At 51.9% G+C, this 20003-nt stretch overlaps 2 protein-coding genes across 2 annotated transcripts; both read right to left on the reverse strand.

Annotated features, from left to right (window-relative positions):
- Positions 1-2028: 2028 nt before the first annotated feature.
- FEM1A (fem-1 homolog A) lies at positions 2029-5579 on the reverse strand (the record flags this gene model as incomplete). The annotated part of the gene is made up of 1 exon (XM_081092511.1): positions 2029-5579. One exon carries the CDS (start codon positions 5577-5579, stop codon positions 3591-3593), a length of 1989 nt encoding a protein of 662 aa, XP_080948637.1. The 3' UTR covers positions 2029-3590.
- A 9990-nt stretch (positions 5580-15569) lies between these two features.
- Positions 15570-17736, reverse strand: LOC308520071 (uncharacterized protein). Its single transcript, XM_081092523.1, has 5 exons — positions 17527-17736; positions 17122-17253; positions 16968-17008; positions 16630-16697; positions 15570-16119 (listed from the first exon to the last, which is right to left on the reverse strand). The coding sequence occupies exons 1-5, from the start codon at positions 17633-17635 to the stop codon at positions 16071-16073; spliced, it is 399 nt and encodes a 132-aa protein (XP_080948649.1). The 5' UTR covers positions 17636-17736; the 3' UTR covers positions 15570-16070.
- Positions 17737-20003: the final 2267 nt, after the last annotated feature.

The following is a 20003-nucleotide window of genomic DNA, read 5'->3' on the forward strand; positions in this document are numbered from 1 at the left end:
GGTAAACACTGCTCAGATGACAGTGCTGGAATCCCGTGGGGGTGGCGGGTTCTGTGCATGGCCAAGCCATCAGGGGCTGCTCCCTGTGTCCCCTGCTGCTGCCTCAAGTCGTCCAAGGACTGGAATTTCGGGAGTTGACAGGCATTCATCCATTTACTCAACACATGGGTGCTAAGGGCACGGCAGTGACGAAGACAGACTCTCACAGGGATCTGGAAGGTCTGGGAAAGGCATTATTAAGCGAGTAAATGAGCAAATGAGCAGAATTTCCGTTCTGTGGAGGCAGGAAGTAAGGTGGGAAGTGACAGTGAGTGGGCAGCGGCTCCCACTGGTGAGGTGGGCTGCACGCTTCCTGGCTGAGTGAACTTGAGCAAATCCCTACCCCTCACTGAGCCTCCATCTGCTCAACTACCAGTGAAGGGGGTCGTTGTCCTGGCTGTGTGGCCTTGGGCAGGCCGCCTGGCCTCTCTGAACTTGTTTCTTCACTGATAAATTACAGGTAATAATTTTATCGTGCGCTTTCTTGTTTTTTTGCCTTCCTCCATCGAATCGGTTCCATTTTACAGAGCCCCAGTGTCACTTGGGCAGATGTTTTGGGGAGGCGGGCTCCTCCCCCACCCCCCATTTCTGGGCTACTGATTGTCCCAATCCGAGTGAACGTGAACGTTGGGCCTTTGGCTGGCAGAAAGATGCCTTCCGTTCTGCTGGCTGCCGTATCGGGACACCCGCAGGAACCAGGTCATTCCCATCCTGAGCTGCTGAAACAACCCTCACCGGACCCCAGGAAGGCTTTCTGGGAAGTCTGTAAGGAAAGCATTCAGCACGAATCAGTGTTCCTTTTTGGTGAGCCTCCTAACACCCTTTATCGCCTCAAAAGAGAAATAACGATACCTACTTGACAGGGCTGTGGTGAGCAGTTAACGAGGCACGTGGAATGGTGCCAGCATACAGTCAGGGCTCAATAAATGCTCTGCAGTTATGTGTTTCCCAGGACAGGGCTCTGAGAGCATCTGCGGATTCGAAATCCACTCCTTTAAGGCAAGGATCTATTCATGTTGCACCTGAGTGGGTGTTAGCTATTGAGGGTTGTTGGACACCCAGTGAAATCAGGAGGGAGAGCCCTCCAGCCCAGTGAATGACTGGAGGCAAAATGTCACCAGGGCCTGGCAGGGTCTTTCCTCCGGCCACGGGAGGCGAGGACATGGAAACCATCCACCTCAGGAATAACAGCTCGAGCCTCAGCCCTAAGGGAACTGGCAAACAGTGGGTGCTCGGAAAAACGCCATCGGGCAGTGCTCTGGGTAGGAGTTTGACAGTGCTAATGTGGAGAAAACCAGAATTTCACAACGGAGATGGCAGTTAAAAAAAAAAAAAAAAAGAGGGAGAGAAGGGAGGCCTGGATTTTCCTAAGCTGGAAGCAGCTCCAGGAAACCCACCAAGTTCATGAACAGACCTCTTGGGCCACAGCACTCCACCGGCTCCATCTGTGGGTCTCACCGAGTTGGCAGGCTTTCTTGTTTTCTCAGCCACTCCTCTCCCTGCAGAAGGGTCAAGCTCACCCCCTTTTCCATGCGAAGTGAGGGGTTTGGACGCAGGCAGGGGGTTTTCACCTTTTCTTTCTCCGCAGTGATACTCCATTTCTGAATGAAATCTCACACAGAGCCCCAGCACATACGGAAAAACTCCTGCATGGGGGCATGGAATAGACTGACATACTCTGGTGTGGGGATGGGGGGACGAGAAGAGACAAACCAAAGAACTTATATACTTATATGCATAGCCCATGGACACGCAGGCAATAGGGTGGTGAAGACCTGGGGGGCTGAGTAGGGGCTGGGAGGAGAGGGGTAAAATGGGAAATATCATCAACAATAAAATATATATATATTTAAAAAACTCATTAGAGATGGCAGCCTGAGGGCACTCCTTGAAGTGGCCTGGCACCACGGCCTTTTACTCTCAGCGGCACCCTTTTCCTCCCTTCTCCCCCACCTACCCCGGCAGGGCACTGTGGGTGGTTTTCTCCTAACGTTGTCTTTTTAATGACAAACACCAGCGTCAGGACTCACAAGTCAATGGCCTCATTTCTTTATTCTGTGCTGTTTCCCCCTCCACGGAAGGTAAAACCTGGTCTTGTAAATAAATAGCATCCTAAGTAACACTGCATGTCCACACGAGGCCTGGTGTTCTGAGGGCAGAGCGTCCGTGGACCTGCTGTGGTGTCTGGGGCCTCCGTGCAGCTGCCATCTGACAAGGCTGCAGGAGAGGTGGGGTAAGGATGCTGCTGTCCTGAATGTGACCTGAGCTTCTGTCCCCTTCTGCTATGCACGCTGTCCAAATAGGCCAGGAAGAGTCCCCTTCTGCCGACAGGGCACAGGCAGTGCTACCCAAGAAAACCTCCCTGCAGCAGTTCTCTAACGCAGGCACTTCATACCCTGAGTGATGGGAAGCCAAGATTCTGTATCCCCTCAGCTCTCAGCATTGTCTCATCCAGCTGATTTGTGGAGTTCATGCTGCACTTAGCATTTCCTTAGGGAGACCGGAGCAGTGGTCAGAGTAGCTGGCGCCACTCGGGGTGGCTACACCCACAATACTGTGCGCTCGTATATGATCTGTGCGGCTGACGTGGCCTTCAGTTCTAACGCAGCACCTGTGAAAACCAAGCCCCAAACCACCTTGCTAGTTCTCTCAGCGGAAAACACATCAAGCTCAGCTCCTTGGGCGTTTGGCCTGAACCTCTTTAGAAAAAATACTTCTCTAATGAGGTTGGAAATATGAGCGGCCCAAGTAAAAGGCAAATGAGCGAAGTTTTAAGAAACGTACAGCCGCCTGCATTTTAGGAACCGATACCATGGTCTTCTACCTCCTCCACCAAATTCTTCACACAATAAAGCTTGCTCCTGAGGGCCTTGGCCACCTCAGGCGCGACAAAACCCTTGGTGCACAAAATCACCCTATCAAGTCTTAAGAGAAAATTTCAAATTCTTAAGAAAAACAAATATGGCAGCAAAACCTCAGAACTCCTGTGATGCCTGTAGCCTGCCCACCTACGAACTAAACAGAACACCAAACCAGCCCAAGCTGTGCAAGCAGCAGGCACCCTAAGCAGAGTCCTGCCTGTGTGGGACAATGATGGCAACGCGGGAGGGAGGGAGGGAGGAAGGGAGGTGCAACCGCGCTGGAAGAAGTGAGAAATGGTCTTGCTTCTTGAGTCTCCAACTTTCCACTCTGGGAGCCCCCATTCCCAACACTGCATTTTGTGGCTGGGTTTATCCAGTCACCTAAGGGGCAAACTAGTACAGGAAGACAACGGCTTCGATGCCTCTCAGAAAGCAACATCTTCCTAGACCCAGGCAGACGGGATGTGTGGAAAGTAGTGCACGTCCTCCTGGAGGAAGACAGTTCTCTGAGCACATGACCCTGAGGCTTCTAGCACCAAGAGCGAACTCCTTTCCCCGCTTTCTGCAAGGTGACAGGCCGTGGAGTTGGGAGAGCCCTTCTTCCTGCTTCATGCCACCTGAAGTGCTCCCCGAGGGATGGCAAGGACTGGCGTGGGCACCTCTCCGGGTTTCTCCCCTCTCGGAACCCTATCAGTGCAGTTCAATGAAAGCCTCCAGCTCCTCGGGGATGAAGCCTTTGTAGGGGATTTTATTCTTGTCCAGGGTGCGGGCTGCAAGGCACTGCAGGGTGACGTAGTTGAAGGGCTGGATGGTGCTCTTTGCCAGCAGCTTCTCGTCCAGCAGTTCGTAGGCTGTTTTCTTGAAGGCGTTGGTGGCATCCATGTGGGCCCCTGCTTCAATCAGGGCGTTCATAATCCCCGGGCAATTGTTCTGGGCAGCTATGTGCAACGGGGTGTTGTTGTCAAAGTCCCGACTGTCCGGGTCGGCCCCACAGTCAAGCAGTACCTTGACCACCTGGAGGGAGGGGAATCTGCCCACTGGGTATCGGCCCACGTTTGTGGTGTCCTTGTCCACGGCCATGTGCAAAGGGGTGAAGCCATTCTTGCCCCGGGGGGCGCACTTCAGCAGCCGGTAGACGGTCTGATGCTTCAGATGCTCCTGGTCGGGCGTGCATTCCACTTTCTCCAACAGATAGAGCAGGTGGAGGATGATGGCCAGGGCCTTGGTGAACTGGACAGAGTCCCCAGGCTCCTTGGGCAGCTGCAGGGCCCGTTCCACTTCCCGGACCCCTTTGCAGAGCACCCCCATGAGATCAGCAAAGCCAATTTGCGTGCCCAGGCTGCCCTTGGCGGCCCGGTCCTGAAGTACGTAAGAGAAGAGTTCGGCAAATGAAAGGAAGCTGCTGGCGGTCATGGGGCTCAGAGGCTCCAGGTTGTTCTGCTGCATGTCTAGGGCGTACTTCCACAAGCGGATGCAGCGCTCAAAATTGCCGGAGTCGGCATACACGGCTCCCCGGTAACGGATATAGTAAGAAGTGTCGGGGTGCGAGGGACCCAGGATGCGCTCTCGGATCAACAGGGCCTGCATGCGCATCTCGTCTGGGTCGGTGATCAGTGCTTCCAGTTCCTCGGCTGTGTTCACCTCCCTAGAATAATCATAGGCCAGGACCAGCTGCGGGGGCTCCGGTTTGGGCAGATACTCGCCGCCCTGGTGCCGCAGCTCCATAGCCCGTCTCCAGTGTTTCAGGGCCCCAAGCAGATCTCGCTTCTTATCCACGTACGTGGCTCCCAGCAACTCCAAGGCTTCCACGGCGGCTTCCCGGCTGGTGGGGCAGCAGCTCTCGTAAGTTTCACTCAGGGGTTCCTCTGGGGAGGAGCGGCAACAGCTGGCGCCCTGGGACTTGACGCATCCCAGACCTGAGGGCCCTTCTGGGGCCAGCGCCGGCTGCACCTCCATCCCGGCAGGCTGCTCCTGGATAAGGTATTCCACGATGTTGGTGTGGCCGGTCACACTGGCTGCCAGCAGCGGGGTCATGCCGTAGCCATCGCGTTCCATGCGAGCGTTGCACCCGAGCAGCAGCTGCAGGATCTCCAGGCTGCCGGACTCGGCGCAGTCGTGCAGGGCGGTGTTACCTTTGGCGCTGCGCCGGTTCACCTGGGCGCCCTGCTCCAGCAGGTAGCGGGCGATCTCACGGTGGCCCTTGTAACAGGAGATCATGAGGCACGTGTGCCCGTGCCGGTTCGCCACCTCCAGGTCGGCCTGGTGCTCGCCCACCAGGTAGCGCACCACTTCCAGGTGCCCATCGAAGCAGGCGGCGCGCAGCGGCGTGGAGTTGGTGCGCGTGGTGCGGTTCACCGAGGCCCCGCGGCGCAGCAGGCTCTGCACCACGTCCAGGTGGCCGGCGGCCGAGGCGGCCCACAGCGGCGGCGCGCCCTCGATGGTCTCGCCATCGAAGTGCACCGAGCCGCTCGCCTCCACGCTCGCGCCGCACCGGTCCACCAGGTACTCGACCACGTCCAGGTGGCCGTAGCGGGAGGCGATGAGCAGCGGCGTCCCCTCGCCGGCCACCTCGCCCGTCAGCTCGTCCAGCTCCTCCTGGGTCCGGCCGCTGAGCAGCTTTTGAAGCAGCTGAAGCTTGCCGTCGCGGGCGGCATTGTACACGACGGTGCGGAGGTCCATGGTCCGGACCTCTGCCAGGCCATGGGCTGGCCGCCGGGAGACGGGGAGACAGCGGGCTAGAGCCCGGAGGGTCCGGCTGCAACCTTCACCGTCTCCCCCGCCGCCATCTTAGGGGCTCCTTGGGCGGAACAAAATGGTGGCCGCTGCCGGGTGCCGTGGTCTAATGGGAGCTCATAGAGAAATGTAGTCCTCGGAGCCGGCCTGCTCTGTAGGATAGGGAAGGAACTGTGAGGTTTGAGAACTATATCTCCCAGAAGTTCGCGGGCTAGCCCCAAGCGAACTTTTCGCACGGTGCATGGTGGGAATTGTCGTTCCATTTGCAGCCGATTGTAGCGGAAACTGTCAACGGAGGACTACAATTCCCAAGATGCAATGCCATCGCGATAGCTTAGGGGTCCCAAGGAAGTTTTGTGACTGTCTTAATGCCGAAGCCAACAGGAAACGCAAACAAGCGCCAAAGACTACATTCCCCAGAAGGCATCGGGAGCAACTTGGCGCCTATTACCGAGAGGGGAAAGCAGGCTAAGCCTGCCAAGCAGTCTGTTTGGGGCTGTTGACAGACAGGGGGCGCTCGGAAAGGCAGGAAAGCCAGCAGGGCGAGGATATTAGGGGTGCAGTAAGTACAGGTGGCCCTAAGGGTCAATCTCGTGCGCTCACTTCTCATGCATTTATTCTTTCATTCACTCACCCTTGAATACTGTCAACTGAAGGTGGTGGCCACCAAGGCAATAGCCCCGGAAATTCTCGGGGTGCGGTAATGAGGGGAGGCTTTACTGATAGAGTTGTGATACGGCTGGGCTGTGGGACGGCTTCGGTGTGAGACCGCTCAGTGCAGACAGCGCCAGTGAGGGTCTCTTGCTGCTTCAGTGCTGGTGTTACAGGTCCTGCTGAGGAGACGCAGTCTGCGAGGGAAGCTGGACGGGGACTCTGTTGAGGCCGAGGTGACGCTGGCTAATGTCGAGAAGAGTGCTGGCCCCCGTCCCTGATTGGTCCATTGCTATGCAAATGAGGGCAGGACTACATCCCGGCTCCTGAATGGGGGTGGACACGTGCCTGCTCTGACCTGTCCTATAGAGTAAGGCAGAAGTGGCCCTGGGATTTCTGAATTTAGGGCATAAATGGTCACCAGCTTCCCCTGTTCTCTCTCTCATTAAAAAAAAAAAAGTTTTTTATTGATTTTGTTTTGTTTGTTAGTTAATTCTCACCTGGGGATATTTTTTCCTTTGCTTTTCGGAGAGAGTGGGGGGGCGGGGGAGAGGAGAGAGAAACAGGATCACAGGATCGGCTGCCGCCTGCACGCCCCCTACTGGGGGATCCAGCCTGAAACGGAGCACCCCTGACCCGGAATCCTACCGGTGACCTCTTGGTGCCTGGGTCGGCACTCAGCCACTGAGGCACATTGAGCGGGCTCTCGTGTTGTTTTTGTTTGTTTGTTTAATTGTTTTAAGGTTCTGAAGGATTTTTTTATCCAGCTGGATTACAGGAAAGTCTTTTTCTCAGTTTTGGTACTAATTATCCACTGTTCTCTGGGGAAGCCAGCCCCCGTGAAGGAAGTCAAGACCGTCATGCTGGCTAGACCAGTGCAGCCCCTCTTGTTCCCCTGACCACCAAGCGGAGCCCTGCCCCAATTCCTGGCCCCCGACTCCAGGACCTGTAAGACAATGATTGTTTCAAGCTGGTATGTTCCGGAGTGGTTTGTGATGCCGCAATAGTAAGGGAACCGGGCTCACTGTAGCTTGTGGCTTTAATGTCACTGCCTGTACTTACTAACCAGCTCACACAGTTGCCTGAGAGTTTGTTTACTAGGCCTGTTTCCTCTCTGGGGGCTGCCTGCTCAATGGGAAGATATGCCTTGGTTTAGTGTCTAAGAAACAGCCTCACTGTGTTCTTGAAGAGAGGGACTGGCTAGGTCTGTGCTGCTCCCCTCAGCCCGAGGTATTGTGACATGACTTTCTATAACCAATTCAGCCACATTTTTTGATATCCTGAGCACCTTCTGTGTTTTGGGTTCCTTGCTACAAGCTGGGGCATGGGGGGCGGGGTGGTGTCAGTGAGCAGGCAGACAAGTGTTCCCAGGAACCCAGAATCTGACCACGGGAGGTGGGCTAAGTCAGGGTGTGTGGTCGGGGATGTGGGAGCCCAGCGGAGGAATAGGTTATACCGGGCCGGGGAGGGAAGGAAGGGGCTGGGAGGTGTTTCACGGATAGGGAATGTTTCAGGTAAAGCTGTTGGAAGAAGCAGTGTTTCCTATCATTCAGTTATCTGTTTGGCTTAATCACCTGCTGTGGACAGAACTGCGTGTGTCCTCCCCAAATTCATAGGTTGAAGGCCTAACTCCCGATGCGACCGCATTTGCAGACAGAGTCTTTAGGGGGTCGCCCAGCCTTGAGAGCCATCCAGGGGCACTTCCACCCCAGGCCGTTTTCTGGAAGAAGCTCGCTAAGTCTGACCCACTTCAAGGGGAGAGAATCAGACACCACTCTCTCAAGGGAAGGGACTTAGATGTGGGAGAGATGTCACTAAGTTTGGAGATATGTTTTAAAGCCATACATGGGCCCTAGCTGGTGTTTCTCAGTGGTTAGAGGGTCAGCATGTGCACCAAAGGGTTGTGGGGTCAATTCCTGATCAAGGGCAGGTACCTGGATTGCAGGTGTGATCCCTGGACCATTCAGGGTGCATGAGAGAGGCAGCCAGTCGATGTGTCTCTCTCATATCAATGTTTCTCTCTCTCTCCTCCCCCTTTCCTCCCTTCCACTCTCTCTAAAAATTTAATGGGAAAAATATCCTTCCATGAGGATTGGCAAAAAATAAAAACCCACAACAGACAAACAAAAAAAGACCACACACAGAGCAAAGACCCAGGAGATACACCCCAGCATAGACATGATGCATTCAGCACCTCATTGAATCACTCACGCCATGCTTACAAGACAGCCTTTTAGGGGAATTCTTCGACAGCAATGAGGGGACAGTCCCTTCTCTTTAAAAGTGCCTAAATTCAATTATGCAATTGGTTCTTTTTATAACATACTGGATAAAGCATTCAGAGCTAGACACATCTATCAAAGGGACATTTCATCAAGTCTTCTTGATTTCTTCTACAAGATAAGACGTTGCTGAATGGAAAACAGACATTGTCCACACTACTTTCTTAGCCGTCTATGGTGAAGTGTCCTTTTTTTTATAGCAGAAGTCTGACTTGTGAAGATAGGCACGCACACATGAAGTTTGGGGAAAGAGAGATGAGTCTACCATGGGAAAATGATGTGGGGGCATTTTATTCATTTATTTTTAATTTATTTTTTATGTTTTTATTGATATCAGAGAGGAAGGGAGAGGGAGAGAGAGAGATAGGAACATATTGACGAGAGAGAATCATTGATCGCTGCCTCCTGCACACCCACACTGGGGATCAAGCCCGCAACCTGGGCATTTGCCCTGACTGGGAATTGAACCATGACCTCCTGGTTCATCGGTCGACACTCAACCACTGAGCCACACCGGCCGGGCTGTGGGGGCATTTTAGTCGCCACTTCTCAAGCAGAGATGACTGATACTGGTGGCGTTCAATGATATGTTTTCTTTCTCATTGAGGGCCTTCAAGGCGACCTTACCTCATTTCTAATAGAAATGTTGAGTAGCTGGAGTGCGTAGTTCCCTGTGACAACAAGCAAGAGAGAAGCTTTTCTTTGAGTATGCAATTTTAAAAATTGAAATAAGATTATCCCGCCAAACCGGTTTGGCTCAGTGGATAGAGCGTCTGCCTGCGGACTGAAAGGTCCCAGGTTCGATTCCGGTCAAGGGCATGTACCTCGGTTGCGGGCACATCCCCAGTAGGAGGTGTGCAGGAGGCGGCTGGTCGATGTTTCTCTCTCATCGATGTTTCTAACTCTCTATCCCTCTCCCTTCCTCTCTGTAAAAAATCAATAAAATATATTAAAAAAAATAAAAATAAAAATAAAAAAAAAGAAATAAGATTATTCCTTTTAACATGTGCAACTCAGCGCATTTAGGACATTCACAATGTTGTACAACCATCACCTCTATCTAGCTCCAAAATTCAGGGGTGGGCAAAAGTAGATTTATAGTTGTGATTATGCAAAACAGTTTATTTTTGTATTATTATTTGTTGTATTATTTTTCCATATGAACTGTAAGCTGACTTTTGCCCACCGCTGTATTTTTTTACCCCAAAAAGAAACCTCTTCCCCATGAGCAGTCACCCCCCAATCTATATATTTATTATATATTATATATGTATATAAATGTGATATATAAGTATATATGATACATGTTTATATTATACGAGAGGCCCAGTACACGACATTCGTGCATGGGTAGGGTCCCTAGACCTGGCCAGCGATCAGGGCCAATCAGATTCCCAGGTTCCCTGCCTCCCTGCCTCCCTACCTCTCTGCCTCCTCCTTCCCTCATTCCCTCAGCGCCCTGCCTCTGCCGCTGGTCACCAGCCATGTTCCATGCTGCTCCCTGGTGGTCAGCGCACATCATAGGGAGCGATCGAACTCCCAGTCTCCCGGTCAAACTCCTGAGGGGACACTTTGCATATTAGCCTTTTATATATATACTAGAGGCCCGTTGCATGAAGAGATTCGTTCAATAGGCCTTCCTTCCCCTGGCTGCCGGCACCAGTTTTCCTCCGGCACCCGGGACCCAGGCCTTCACTCTGACCACAGCAGAGAAGCCAAGCCTCTTCAGTCTTCAGTCTTCGCTCCATGCCTGCGTATGCAAATTAACCGCCATCTTTGTTGGGTTAATTTGCATAGTCATCCTGATTGGCGGGTGGACATAGCAGAGTGACACCAATTTGCATGTTTCTCTTTTATTAGTGTAGATATAGAGACTAGAGGCCTGGTGCACAAATTTGTGCATGGGTGGTATCTGGCTGGCCCACCCCTATGGGGGCCGATCGGGCTGGGCCAGCAGAGGGGAGGGGATGTGGCGGGGGGACTGATTGGAGCAGGCTTGGGGGAAGGGGCCGCAGGCAGTTGGCCAGCTGGCCCCTCCCCCTGGTCGAACTCCGGTTGAACTCCAGGTTGAGGGGACAATTTGCATATTAGCCTTTTATTACATAGGATAATGATATATCTATTATCTGTATATATAAAAGCCAAGTGACCGGAACAATGGACTGACCAGGATGACTGGTTGCTATGATGTGAACTGTGGCAGCCAACTGGCCCGATTGGCTCCCCCAATCCCCGATCAGGGGCGGGGCCAGCAGCCAACCTCCCGTGTCCCCTCCTCCCCGCTGGTCCTGGCCGGCCGGACCCCACCTGTGCACGAATTCATGCACCGGGCCTCTAGTATAATTTATAACAGAATATAATGTATTATAGATATTACATATATGTATAAGATACATAAAATAAAATGTAATGCATATATATATGTATACATACACACAATGTAGTATATATAATGTTTTATGAATAATTTGGGGAAGTAATTTGGAGTCTTTACAACCTTTACTCTTAAATACAGTACTTCAGTGAGATTTCCAAAGAACAAGGACATTCTCTCACAGACCAGTTTAATGATCAAAATTGGAAATGTCATAATGATAAGCCCGATCATCTAATCCACCATGCAGATTCCAAGACTTTTCATTGTTCCAATCATGTCCTTTATAGCTGCTCCCATGGAAGTCAGTGATATTCACAACCCTTTCATGCTTTCCTTCTCCTGACCCAGACTGGTTTATCACTGAGTCTGGGCCAGGTGGGATCAAATGAGGATGATTTTTCTCTCCAATTATTGCCTCCCCTGCTCTCTGTCAAATCTCCCTTCTCTGCCCTGAGGAGCACGTTCTGTAACTTGACTGATCACTGTCAGTGAAAGAGTCTTGCCCTGTCCTGTCCTGTCCTGTTAACAGTTTCCATCTCAGAGGTTTCTTCATCCCCTTGCTGATTCATGATGTTACCGGGAAAACTCGGGGCAACTCCCCACTCTGCCTAATCCCTTCTGCCTCACTTTGCACACGTGCCCAGTGTGTTCTGTTTCTGTCCATCCCTCTGTCGCTTGGCTGAGGCAGGGCTCGGGAGAGGGTCTCTGAGTGCACCAGCCAGTGTGAGCTCTGACCACCCACATAGCTGCTCTCTGGATCCAGAAAGGCAGGCATGGAGAGCACAGATTCCTGAGGCAGATATGGGTTGGGGGAGGAAACTCAGCTATCTCCTTGTGATGCTGCCTGCCTGTTGTCATGGAAACCCAAGCCACTCTCTTTTGAAGGACCCATTAAGGTGCAGGATATAATCAGCACCCTCTCTGGCAGACCCCCACCCTCCCTGGACAATGCAGCATCTGAGTTCTGCCCTCGCCACCCGTCTCCAGCCCTGGCTGGGGATGACTCGCTATGTGAGCACAAGTCTCCTCTCCTGTCCGCACCTTGGCCTCCTCCCCTGTGGAAACGACTGAAGGACATGTCGCAATTGCCACATTGTCTGTGCGTATCGAACTATGAGAGGGGTGTAAGATAGTGGTTGAAATGCAGACGCTGTATGCAAACTGCCAACAGTCAAGTCCTGGCTCTGCCACCCACGAGCTGTGCAACCTTGAGCAGCTTGCTTCAGCTCTCTGAGCCTTGGTTTCCTCTCCTATAAAATGGGGAATGATCATGGTACCTACCTCATAGGAGCTAATATATCTATAGCTGTTAAAATAGTATCATAGTATCTGGGTTTTTTAAAACCCTAACACATCCATCTGATGTACTGTGATTCAGCTATACAACAGGAATGAACCATGGACACACGCTATGGCATGGATGAACCTGGAACACACGCTGCTCCGTGAAGGAAACCAGACACCAAAGGCCGCACGGTGTGGTCTCACTGATATGAAATGCCCAGAACAGGCAAACCCACAGAGACAGAAAACACGTTAATGTTGCCAGCGGCTGCAGGAAGAGGGGCGTGGGGAGTGACTGCTTAACAGGATCTGTGTTTCTTTGGGGGGGCGATGGAATGTTCTGGAATTAATCACCTAGTGGTGATGGTTGTAGGACTATGTGAAGTATGAAATGTCGCGAAATTGTCACTTTAAAAAGGTTACATGCAAATTTTATGCTCTGTGTATTTGCAAGGTTTAAATATTGTTTTGATGGAGGGACACAACACAGTGACACTCAGAAGAAAGGCAGAATCCTTTGTTACTTGGACCTCCTAAGAAGAGGCCACAGGCTTACAGCAGGGACAGGGTGACAGTAACCGGAGAAGCCGGTGGGGTGAGCCAGGTTTCCCGGGCTTCCTGAAACTGGTTCATTTGAATAATTTTCTGAACTCCATGACAATAGGGCTGCCCCTAGTTGCCTGGTTCCTAGCTCTTGGACAATTAAAGGAGGTGTCTAGTGGCCCTTGAGTATGAGAGCTGATAAGGGAAGTAGTCCAGATGTGGGCTTAATCAACTGCTCGAGAGGACTGACCGGCCTCTGAAATGGGCCCCTCCCTCTCTCCTTTCCTCCCTTCTTTCTGTGGAAGTAGGTATTCATTTCCCATCTGTGTGAGTCTAGGCATAGAATTGCTGAGTCAAAGGGAAGAAAATAAATGTCCCTTTTGCTGAAGCCACTGTTACTTTGAGCCTGTTAGAGTAATTGGACCATATCCCCATACGTTGGCAATCCCTGCTTCTTTGCCTCACTCTCTAGTACCTTTGCTCCTGGAATCACCGTCTTGTCTGAGACTCCACTTTCAAGAAATCCCAAATGAAGACCATTGGATAGGGACCAGATGTGATAAGAAAGTTGAGTGGGTTGTCCCTTCAGTTCAGATGCCCTCAGCTCCATTGCAAATGCTGGCTCATCTTTATAGGTGTGTGTGGCCTTCATATTTGTGTCTGACAAAGGAGCTCAGACCCAGCATTTATCTCAACTGAATACTTATCACGTGCTAACACTGATCTGGGCATGGATGGGAGAAGGCTGAAACAGGTGAGATTAAACGAGGTGCCCCCTCCCAGAGGTCTTTGGGAAAAATGAAAGGTTGGTGGGTTTTATGTACCTTTATTTTTATTTTTTACTAGAGGCCTGGTGCATGAATTCATGCACAGGTGGGGTCCCTCAGGGTGGCCTGTGGGGATTGGGCCCCAGCTCGCGCCCCCAGGCTCACAGCTCCTGCTCGTGTCCCCAGCCTCGCAGCCCCACAGCCCCCACCTGGCACCCCGCTCTGGCTTGGCACCACCCCCTCACCTGCTCCGCTATTGCACTGCTGTCCAGCACTTGTTGGGGCTCATCAGGCCCAGCAGCACCTCCACTACCACCTGCTGCCAGCACCGCATCGCAGACGCCCACCGTGTTCTGTGCTGCCTCTGGTGGTCAGCTCACGTCATAGCGAGTGGTCAAACTCCCGGTCAAACAATTTGTATATTAGGCTTTTATTATATAAGATTGATTTCAGAGAGGAAGGGAGAGGGACAAAGAGATAGAAACACCAATGATGAGAGAGAATCACTGATCGGCTGCCTCCCGCATACCCCACACTGGGGACCGAGCTCGCAACCAGAGCATGTGCCCTGACCAGGAGTCGAACCATGACCTCCTGATTCATAGGTCGTTGCTCAACCACTGAGCAACACCAGCTGGGCCGTTTTGTTTTTTAAATCAAAGGAAGGATTCCCCTGAATAAGAATCAGCGGGGCCATGGCCGGTGTGGGTCAGTGGTTAGAGTGTCAGCCTGCACAACAGAGGATTTCGGGTTTGATTCCTGGTCAAGGGTACGTACCTGGGTTGCAGGTTCACTCCCACCCCCCAGTGGGGGTGCATATGGGAGTCAATATGTATGTCTCACATCCATGTCTCTCTCTCTCTCTTTCCTTCCTTCCCTCCTTTCCAGTCTCTCTGAAGAGCAATGGAAAAAAATATCCTCAGGTGAGAATTAACAACAACAAAGCAGAATCAGTGGGGAAGCTCATCAAAATGCAGATGCTGGGGCCCGCCCCGCCTCTGGCTTATTGAAGTTGGCAGGGTCATAGGAATCTGCATTATCTGGGCGCTTCCTAGAGGAATCCAAGATGCTCCTGGCTGGGCCGATTGATAAGGGCAGCTGGTGGGGAAATGACAGGCGATGCTCTCAGCAGGATGAGCCAGACTGTGTTTTGAAATTTGAATTTCATCCATCAGTCAATGGGAGTCTTGAAAGGGTTAAAGGCAAAGGTGGGACTTGGTCAGATTTGTGTTCTAGAACAACCCCTCACTGTATGTGGAGGATAAATGGACGGTTGTGTGTGTTTGGGGGAGGGGAGGGACAACCAGGCAGTGATGGTGGCAGAGGGCTGGGGAAGAGGCTGGATTTGCCCAGAATGACTTGCCTTGGCAAATACCTGGTTAGGGAAATGGATGAGGGGGGGAGGGACCCTGGGATATGGAGAGGCTGCCACACTGATGGGGACACGGAAGGAGGGTAGGTGGGGGCTGGGTGGACTGGATGTTCAGTGTGAAATGGTTAATGTGGAGTGGCTGTGAGGGACCCAGGGGGAGACATTTGTAGAAATTCCAGGGCAGAATCTCCTCTTTCCTAGGGGTCCCTAAAAGGCAGTATCCGGGTGCCTTTTTAAAAAATCTAAAAGCTCTTCCATTCCCAAAGGGAGATCTATATACAACACAAAAACTCTCACAATTAGCCTTGACCCAGACATTGAACCCCTCTCCCCACCCCATCCTCAAAGTGCCTCTGGCATGTAGGTGTCTTGCAATCATATTTTCTCTGCTTGTTAATGAACTCACTGAGGCAGTACTCCTGGAGAGAGAAAAATTTCATTTGTCTGGGGCTGAGAAGGGAGACGGGGGTTGCCAGAGCTAATGAGGAATCAATGCCTCATAACTGCTAATTAAATGAGCTTGGCTCTCTCCTGGGGCTATTAGCTGGCTGGCTGGCCCTTGAGTGTCCACAAATTTAATTATACTCCCCAATAAACACCCACAGCACCCACTACCCTCTGGTGTCTCTGTGGGGGAAACCAAAGAGAAGCAGGATCTTCATGTGTGTGCTGAAACCATCAGCTCATTTATTAATATACTGATTTATTCTGATGCCTTTATTGATTCAACCAATGTTTATTGAGCGCCTGCTGTGTGCCAGGCCCTGGTTAGGTGCTGGGGCCACAGCAGTGAAAAACACAAACGCAGTCTCTGCCCTCATGGAGCTCACAGTGTAATGGGGGTGGGTGACAGACAGTCCCGTGAACAGTTAACAATAATCGGAGTCAGTGCTGGAGAGGAGACATCCCAGGTCTATGAGAGTGTATAACACAGGTTTGATGAGGTGGGTGGTGAGGCAACAAGGAAAGTTTCCCTTGGTGAAATGAGGCTGGGATAAGAAGGGAGAGAGAGCTCGTGGGGTGCTCGGGGAGGCAGAGCATTCCAAGATGAGGGCGCAGCAAAGACCAAGGCTCTGAGGCTGGAATGACTTCAATGTGGTGTCCTCGACTTGATTAGGATGTCGCAGAGAACTGGGGGTGACCCCTCGCCGGTGCCACAACTCACCTACCAGGCACAAGTTTACACCTGTCCTGTAGTTGGTCCATGGAACTGATGGTGAGGTGTGGGAGAAAAATAAATTATTCCTGGAATTTTTATTGACCAATCTTAGTAGAATCCTGGTCTAGAGAGAACTTCAAACACTGTCCCCTCGTTGATTCCCAAGGCCCTGGGTTCAGTCAGGTATTTTGTATGTTCAGGCCTGTGGGGGGCATATGAGTGACATGGCCAACACCATGCATGGCACATTGCTATGTGATCACGGGGTGCATGCCCCTATTTTATTCCCTCCCTTGCTCTTGTCCCATGGGATTAGCCAGCTCACTCCCCTGGGTGGAAGTGATTCCTTCCTGGCCTCCCCCCGCCCCGCAGTTACTTGTCCATGGCAGGCGGAGGTTGATGGGAGTCCGCGCTGTGAGGAAGCTGTGACTTGTTGTCATAGTACACCAGAACAACAAAATCACTAGTCTTCCACACAGCACTAGACCACAACTGCTCCAGTCTTCTTGGCCACCCTTTGCCCTGTGTCTGCGACCTCCCAACCCAGCTCTTTTCCTTCACCTGAGCCAAGTTGTAGCATATGGGCTTCTTGCTTCTCCACCGCCTCCTGTCTTCCATTCCTGGTCCTCCTGGGGAGAGGAAGGAGCTGATCTCCAAGGGCCCAACTCCCGCCCATGCAGCATGGAATTTGGAGTGGGCAGGATGTGGGGTTGACTTGCAGATTCACCCTGGGCCTGAGACCCCTTGACCTGTCCCTCTCAGGGTCTTAGTGTCCTCAACGGTCACCTGGATGTAATAACTCCCATGTCCTGAAGTTGAAGATGGCATGACATACTGCACAATAATGTCATGTTGGCCGGCACCCATTCCCCCACAGCCCTACAGCTTGATCATCGTACCTGTTGGGCATTACAGACTTCTGTGTGCCGTTTCATCTCATCTGGAAAACAATGCATTGAAAAATCTATTGAATGAGGGGGCCAAGTCTCCATAAGCGTCAGACACCCCGGACCATCCTCTGTTCCCCCATCAACCTGCAGGGCTCTCCGTCACCTGGGGAGCTGTCCGTGCCCTGTGGCTGCAATGAAGCCGCCGGGACCTGCTGGGAGCTGTCCAGACGCGTGTGCTGAAGCAGGTCGCGGTTCCCTCCCTGGACCCCGAGAGGCGCTGTCCGGAGTCTCCGTGCTGAAATAAATAGCAATTTTCTTCCCTGGTCCTCGCAGAGCTGTCTTCAGCCTCAGGGCTGAAGAAAACTTAACTTTCCTCTCTTCCCGGCTCAACCCACTCCCCCGCCTTCCCCGTTCCTCTGACTTTGGGGAACCCGCCTTCCAAAAATTTCTTTCCTCTCCGCTCCTCTTCCCCGGGCGCTTCAGAATGGCAAGGGGGGCACTGGGAGGGGTCGCAACCTCCCAGGACTCATCCCGGCTCCTTACCTCGTGGCACGTCCCCAGGACTTACCTCCCAGGTAGCCAGCCCGGTTGGTCTCTGCTTTCCAGACCGTCAAACTTCGCCGTCTTTGTCGCTTTCTGGGCAGATGTCCACGCTCTGACCTGCAAACCAGCCCCATCCCCGGGGGGCCGGGTCCCCCAAGCCACCCCTCCTTCCACGCAGCTGAAGTCCTTCCCTTGTGCGTCTCACCTGCTTCCAGGCTGCAGGCAGATGCAGGTGTCCAGCGGCTGCCGAGGCGGGGACTGCGCTTTTAAGGGCTTTGGGGAAGGCGGGGCACCGGGAACCCAGGGCGGGGCTTGGCCAGCCGGCCAATGGTGCTCCGCCTCGAATGCAGCTCCAAAGATTACCTCATAGGTTGTGGCCTCAGCTTCAGAATAAAAGACTGGCATCTGCCCAAAATCTAGGTTGGGGTTTTCTGGAGGGGGAAGGGCCACTCACTGTAGTCCCCAGGATCTCCCCACTCGGCCCAACCCTCTCCTGGGTCTCTGAGCGCCCCACCAGTTTAGCAGCTCTGGCTCGGTCGGTGCTTGTTTCTCCAGCGTGTGCTATTGCTCGATCAGGAGAGATAAAGCTGGTAAATTGTGTTGGGGGGCGGGGGGGGGGGGATAGGGCAGGTGCAGAATATTTAAGTCTAGTTTCAGATGGAGAAACTGAGGTCTGTGTGAATGTAGGGCTCAGGGGAGCCTGGGGCAGAGGTGGGACTCGAGCCTAGACTTTCTGATTCCTCGACTCAAAACCCAACTCATAACTTAGTTTATTGTTTTACTTTACTGAGTAGGCTCTGAGCCGAAAAACACACAAACTTGGGTTCAAGTCCAAATTTCCCTCCTCCGTGCTGTGGGACTTGGGGCGCAGTTGAACCTCTCTGTGCTTCAGTTCCCGCAACTGTAAAATGGTGATGATTGTAGTATCTTCTCAGAGCATTGTGATGAGGCATTAACCGCTATGGTGTGGATTGCATGTTGGAAATAAATAATCAGGGCTAGGATTAAGGTGAGGGAGGCACTTGCCTCAGGTACAAAATTTAAGGGGGCACAAAAAACCCCCTCAGTAATCAAAATAAATCATATTTCAATGCAATGTTTTTTAAAAATCAAAATTAATGAAAAATCCACAATAAGCAAAATATCATTTTAAATAAAGGCAGGATCTGCATTCCTGATTTTTTCCGTTTGCCTCAGACCCCAATGCCGCTTGGCATGACATTAGAAAAAATGTCTGGACCTGGTAATTTTCCCAATAATGTAGCTCTTGTTATTTCCTGAGATGGTCCATCCATTTACTCAAAACACCTTGCCAAAACCGGTTTGGCTCAGTGGGTAGAGCATCAGCCTGCGGACTGAAAGGTCCCAGGTTCGATTCCGGTCAAGGGCATGTACCTGGGTTGCGGGCACATTCCCAGTGGGAGCTGTGCAGGAGGCAGCTGATCGATATTTCTCTCTCATCGATGTTTCTAACTCTCTATCTCTCTCCCTTCCTCTCTGTGAAAAATCAATAAAATATATTAAAAAAACAAAACAAAAAAAACACCTTTACTGTGTTAGGCACAGCGTTGGGGGAGGGGCCCATTCATGAATTCAGCAACTAACCTTCCTTTAGGGAGGGTGAAGACATGAAAAAGCAACTCTTCTCAAACTTAGCATGCGTGACAATAAAGGAATTTGTGTTCTAGCTCGTGCTCTTCCCAATATGAAAGTCCCCTGAAAGAGCTGCTTATTTTGTGGAATTTGAGCTCACAAATGAGTGACCTGCAGACCACCCATGGATCCAGGAACGTCAGGTAAGGTTTGCCAACAAAGATACCCAAACCAAGGCTTAACTCCACGGATTCCCTGGGGAAAAGTTCGGCCAAACCCATGGGGAGCGGACGCAGAAGCTGCTGGGAATTCTGACACATAGTAGGCACTCAGCAAACTCGCTGTCAAGTGTGATACTCACCTGTAACACTCTAACGTCTGCATCGTGTCTCCACTCAGAGGCTCGTTCTGGCTTCACAGTTCCCAAAGAGGCCAAGGGCCTCGCCACCAAAGGAAGAGGAAGAAACGGGAATGTCGCCTAGAAGCGGCTGCTTTATTTATTTGCTCCCTCCCTTTTTCCTTTTCACCTTTTTATTTTGGAGGGAAAAATTCAGACCCGCAGGAAAGTTGCAAGACAGTGCAATGCACTTGTGAACATAATCATCTTTACCTAGATTCACCCACCCGTTGTTCACGTTCTGCCACAGCCACTGGGTCTTTGTCGTTTTCTCTACATATATCTTTGTCTCTGTCCCAACCATATTACGTGGCAGACACGGTGGCCCCCTCATTCCTAAATACTCAGCACGCTTCCCCCACGGTCAAGGACGGGTTCCCATGTGACCATCATGTGGTCATCACAACCACAGAGTTAACATTGTGACAATTTGTCTAATCTCTAGCCCACGTTCCAGTTTCACCAGTTGCCTCGATACTGTCCTGTATGACATTCATTTCCAAGTTGGGATC

This window comes from Myotis nattereri (assembly GCF_964212035.1).
Source record: "Myotis nattereri genome assembly, chromosome: 5".
NCBI classification, from domain to species: Eukaryota; Metazoa; Chordata; class Mammalia; order Chiroptera; family Vespertilionidae; genus Myotis; species Myotis nattereri.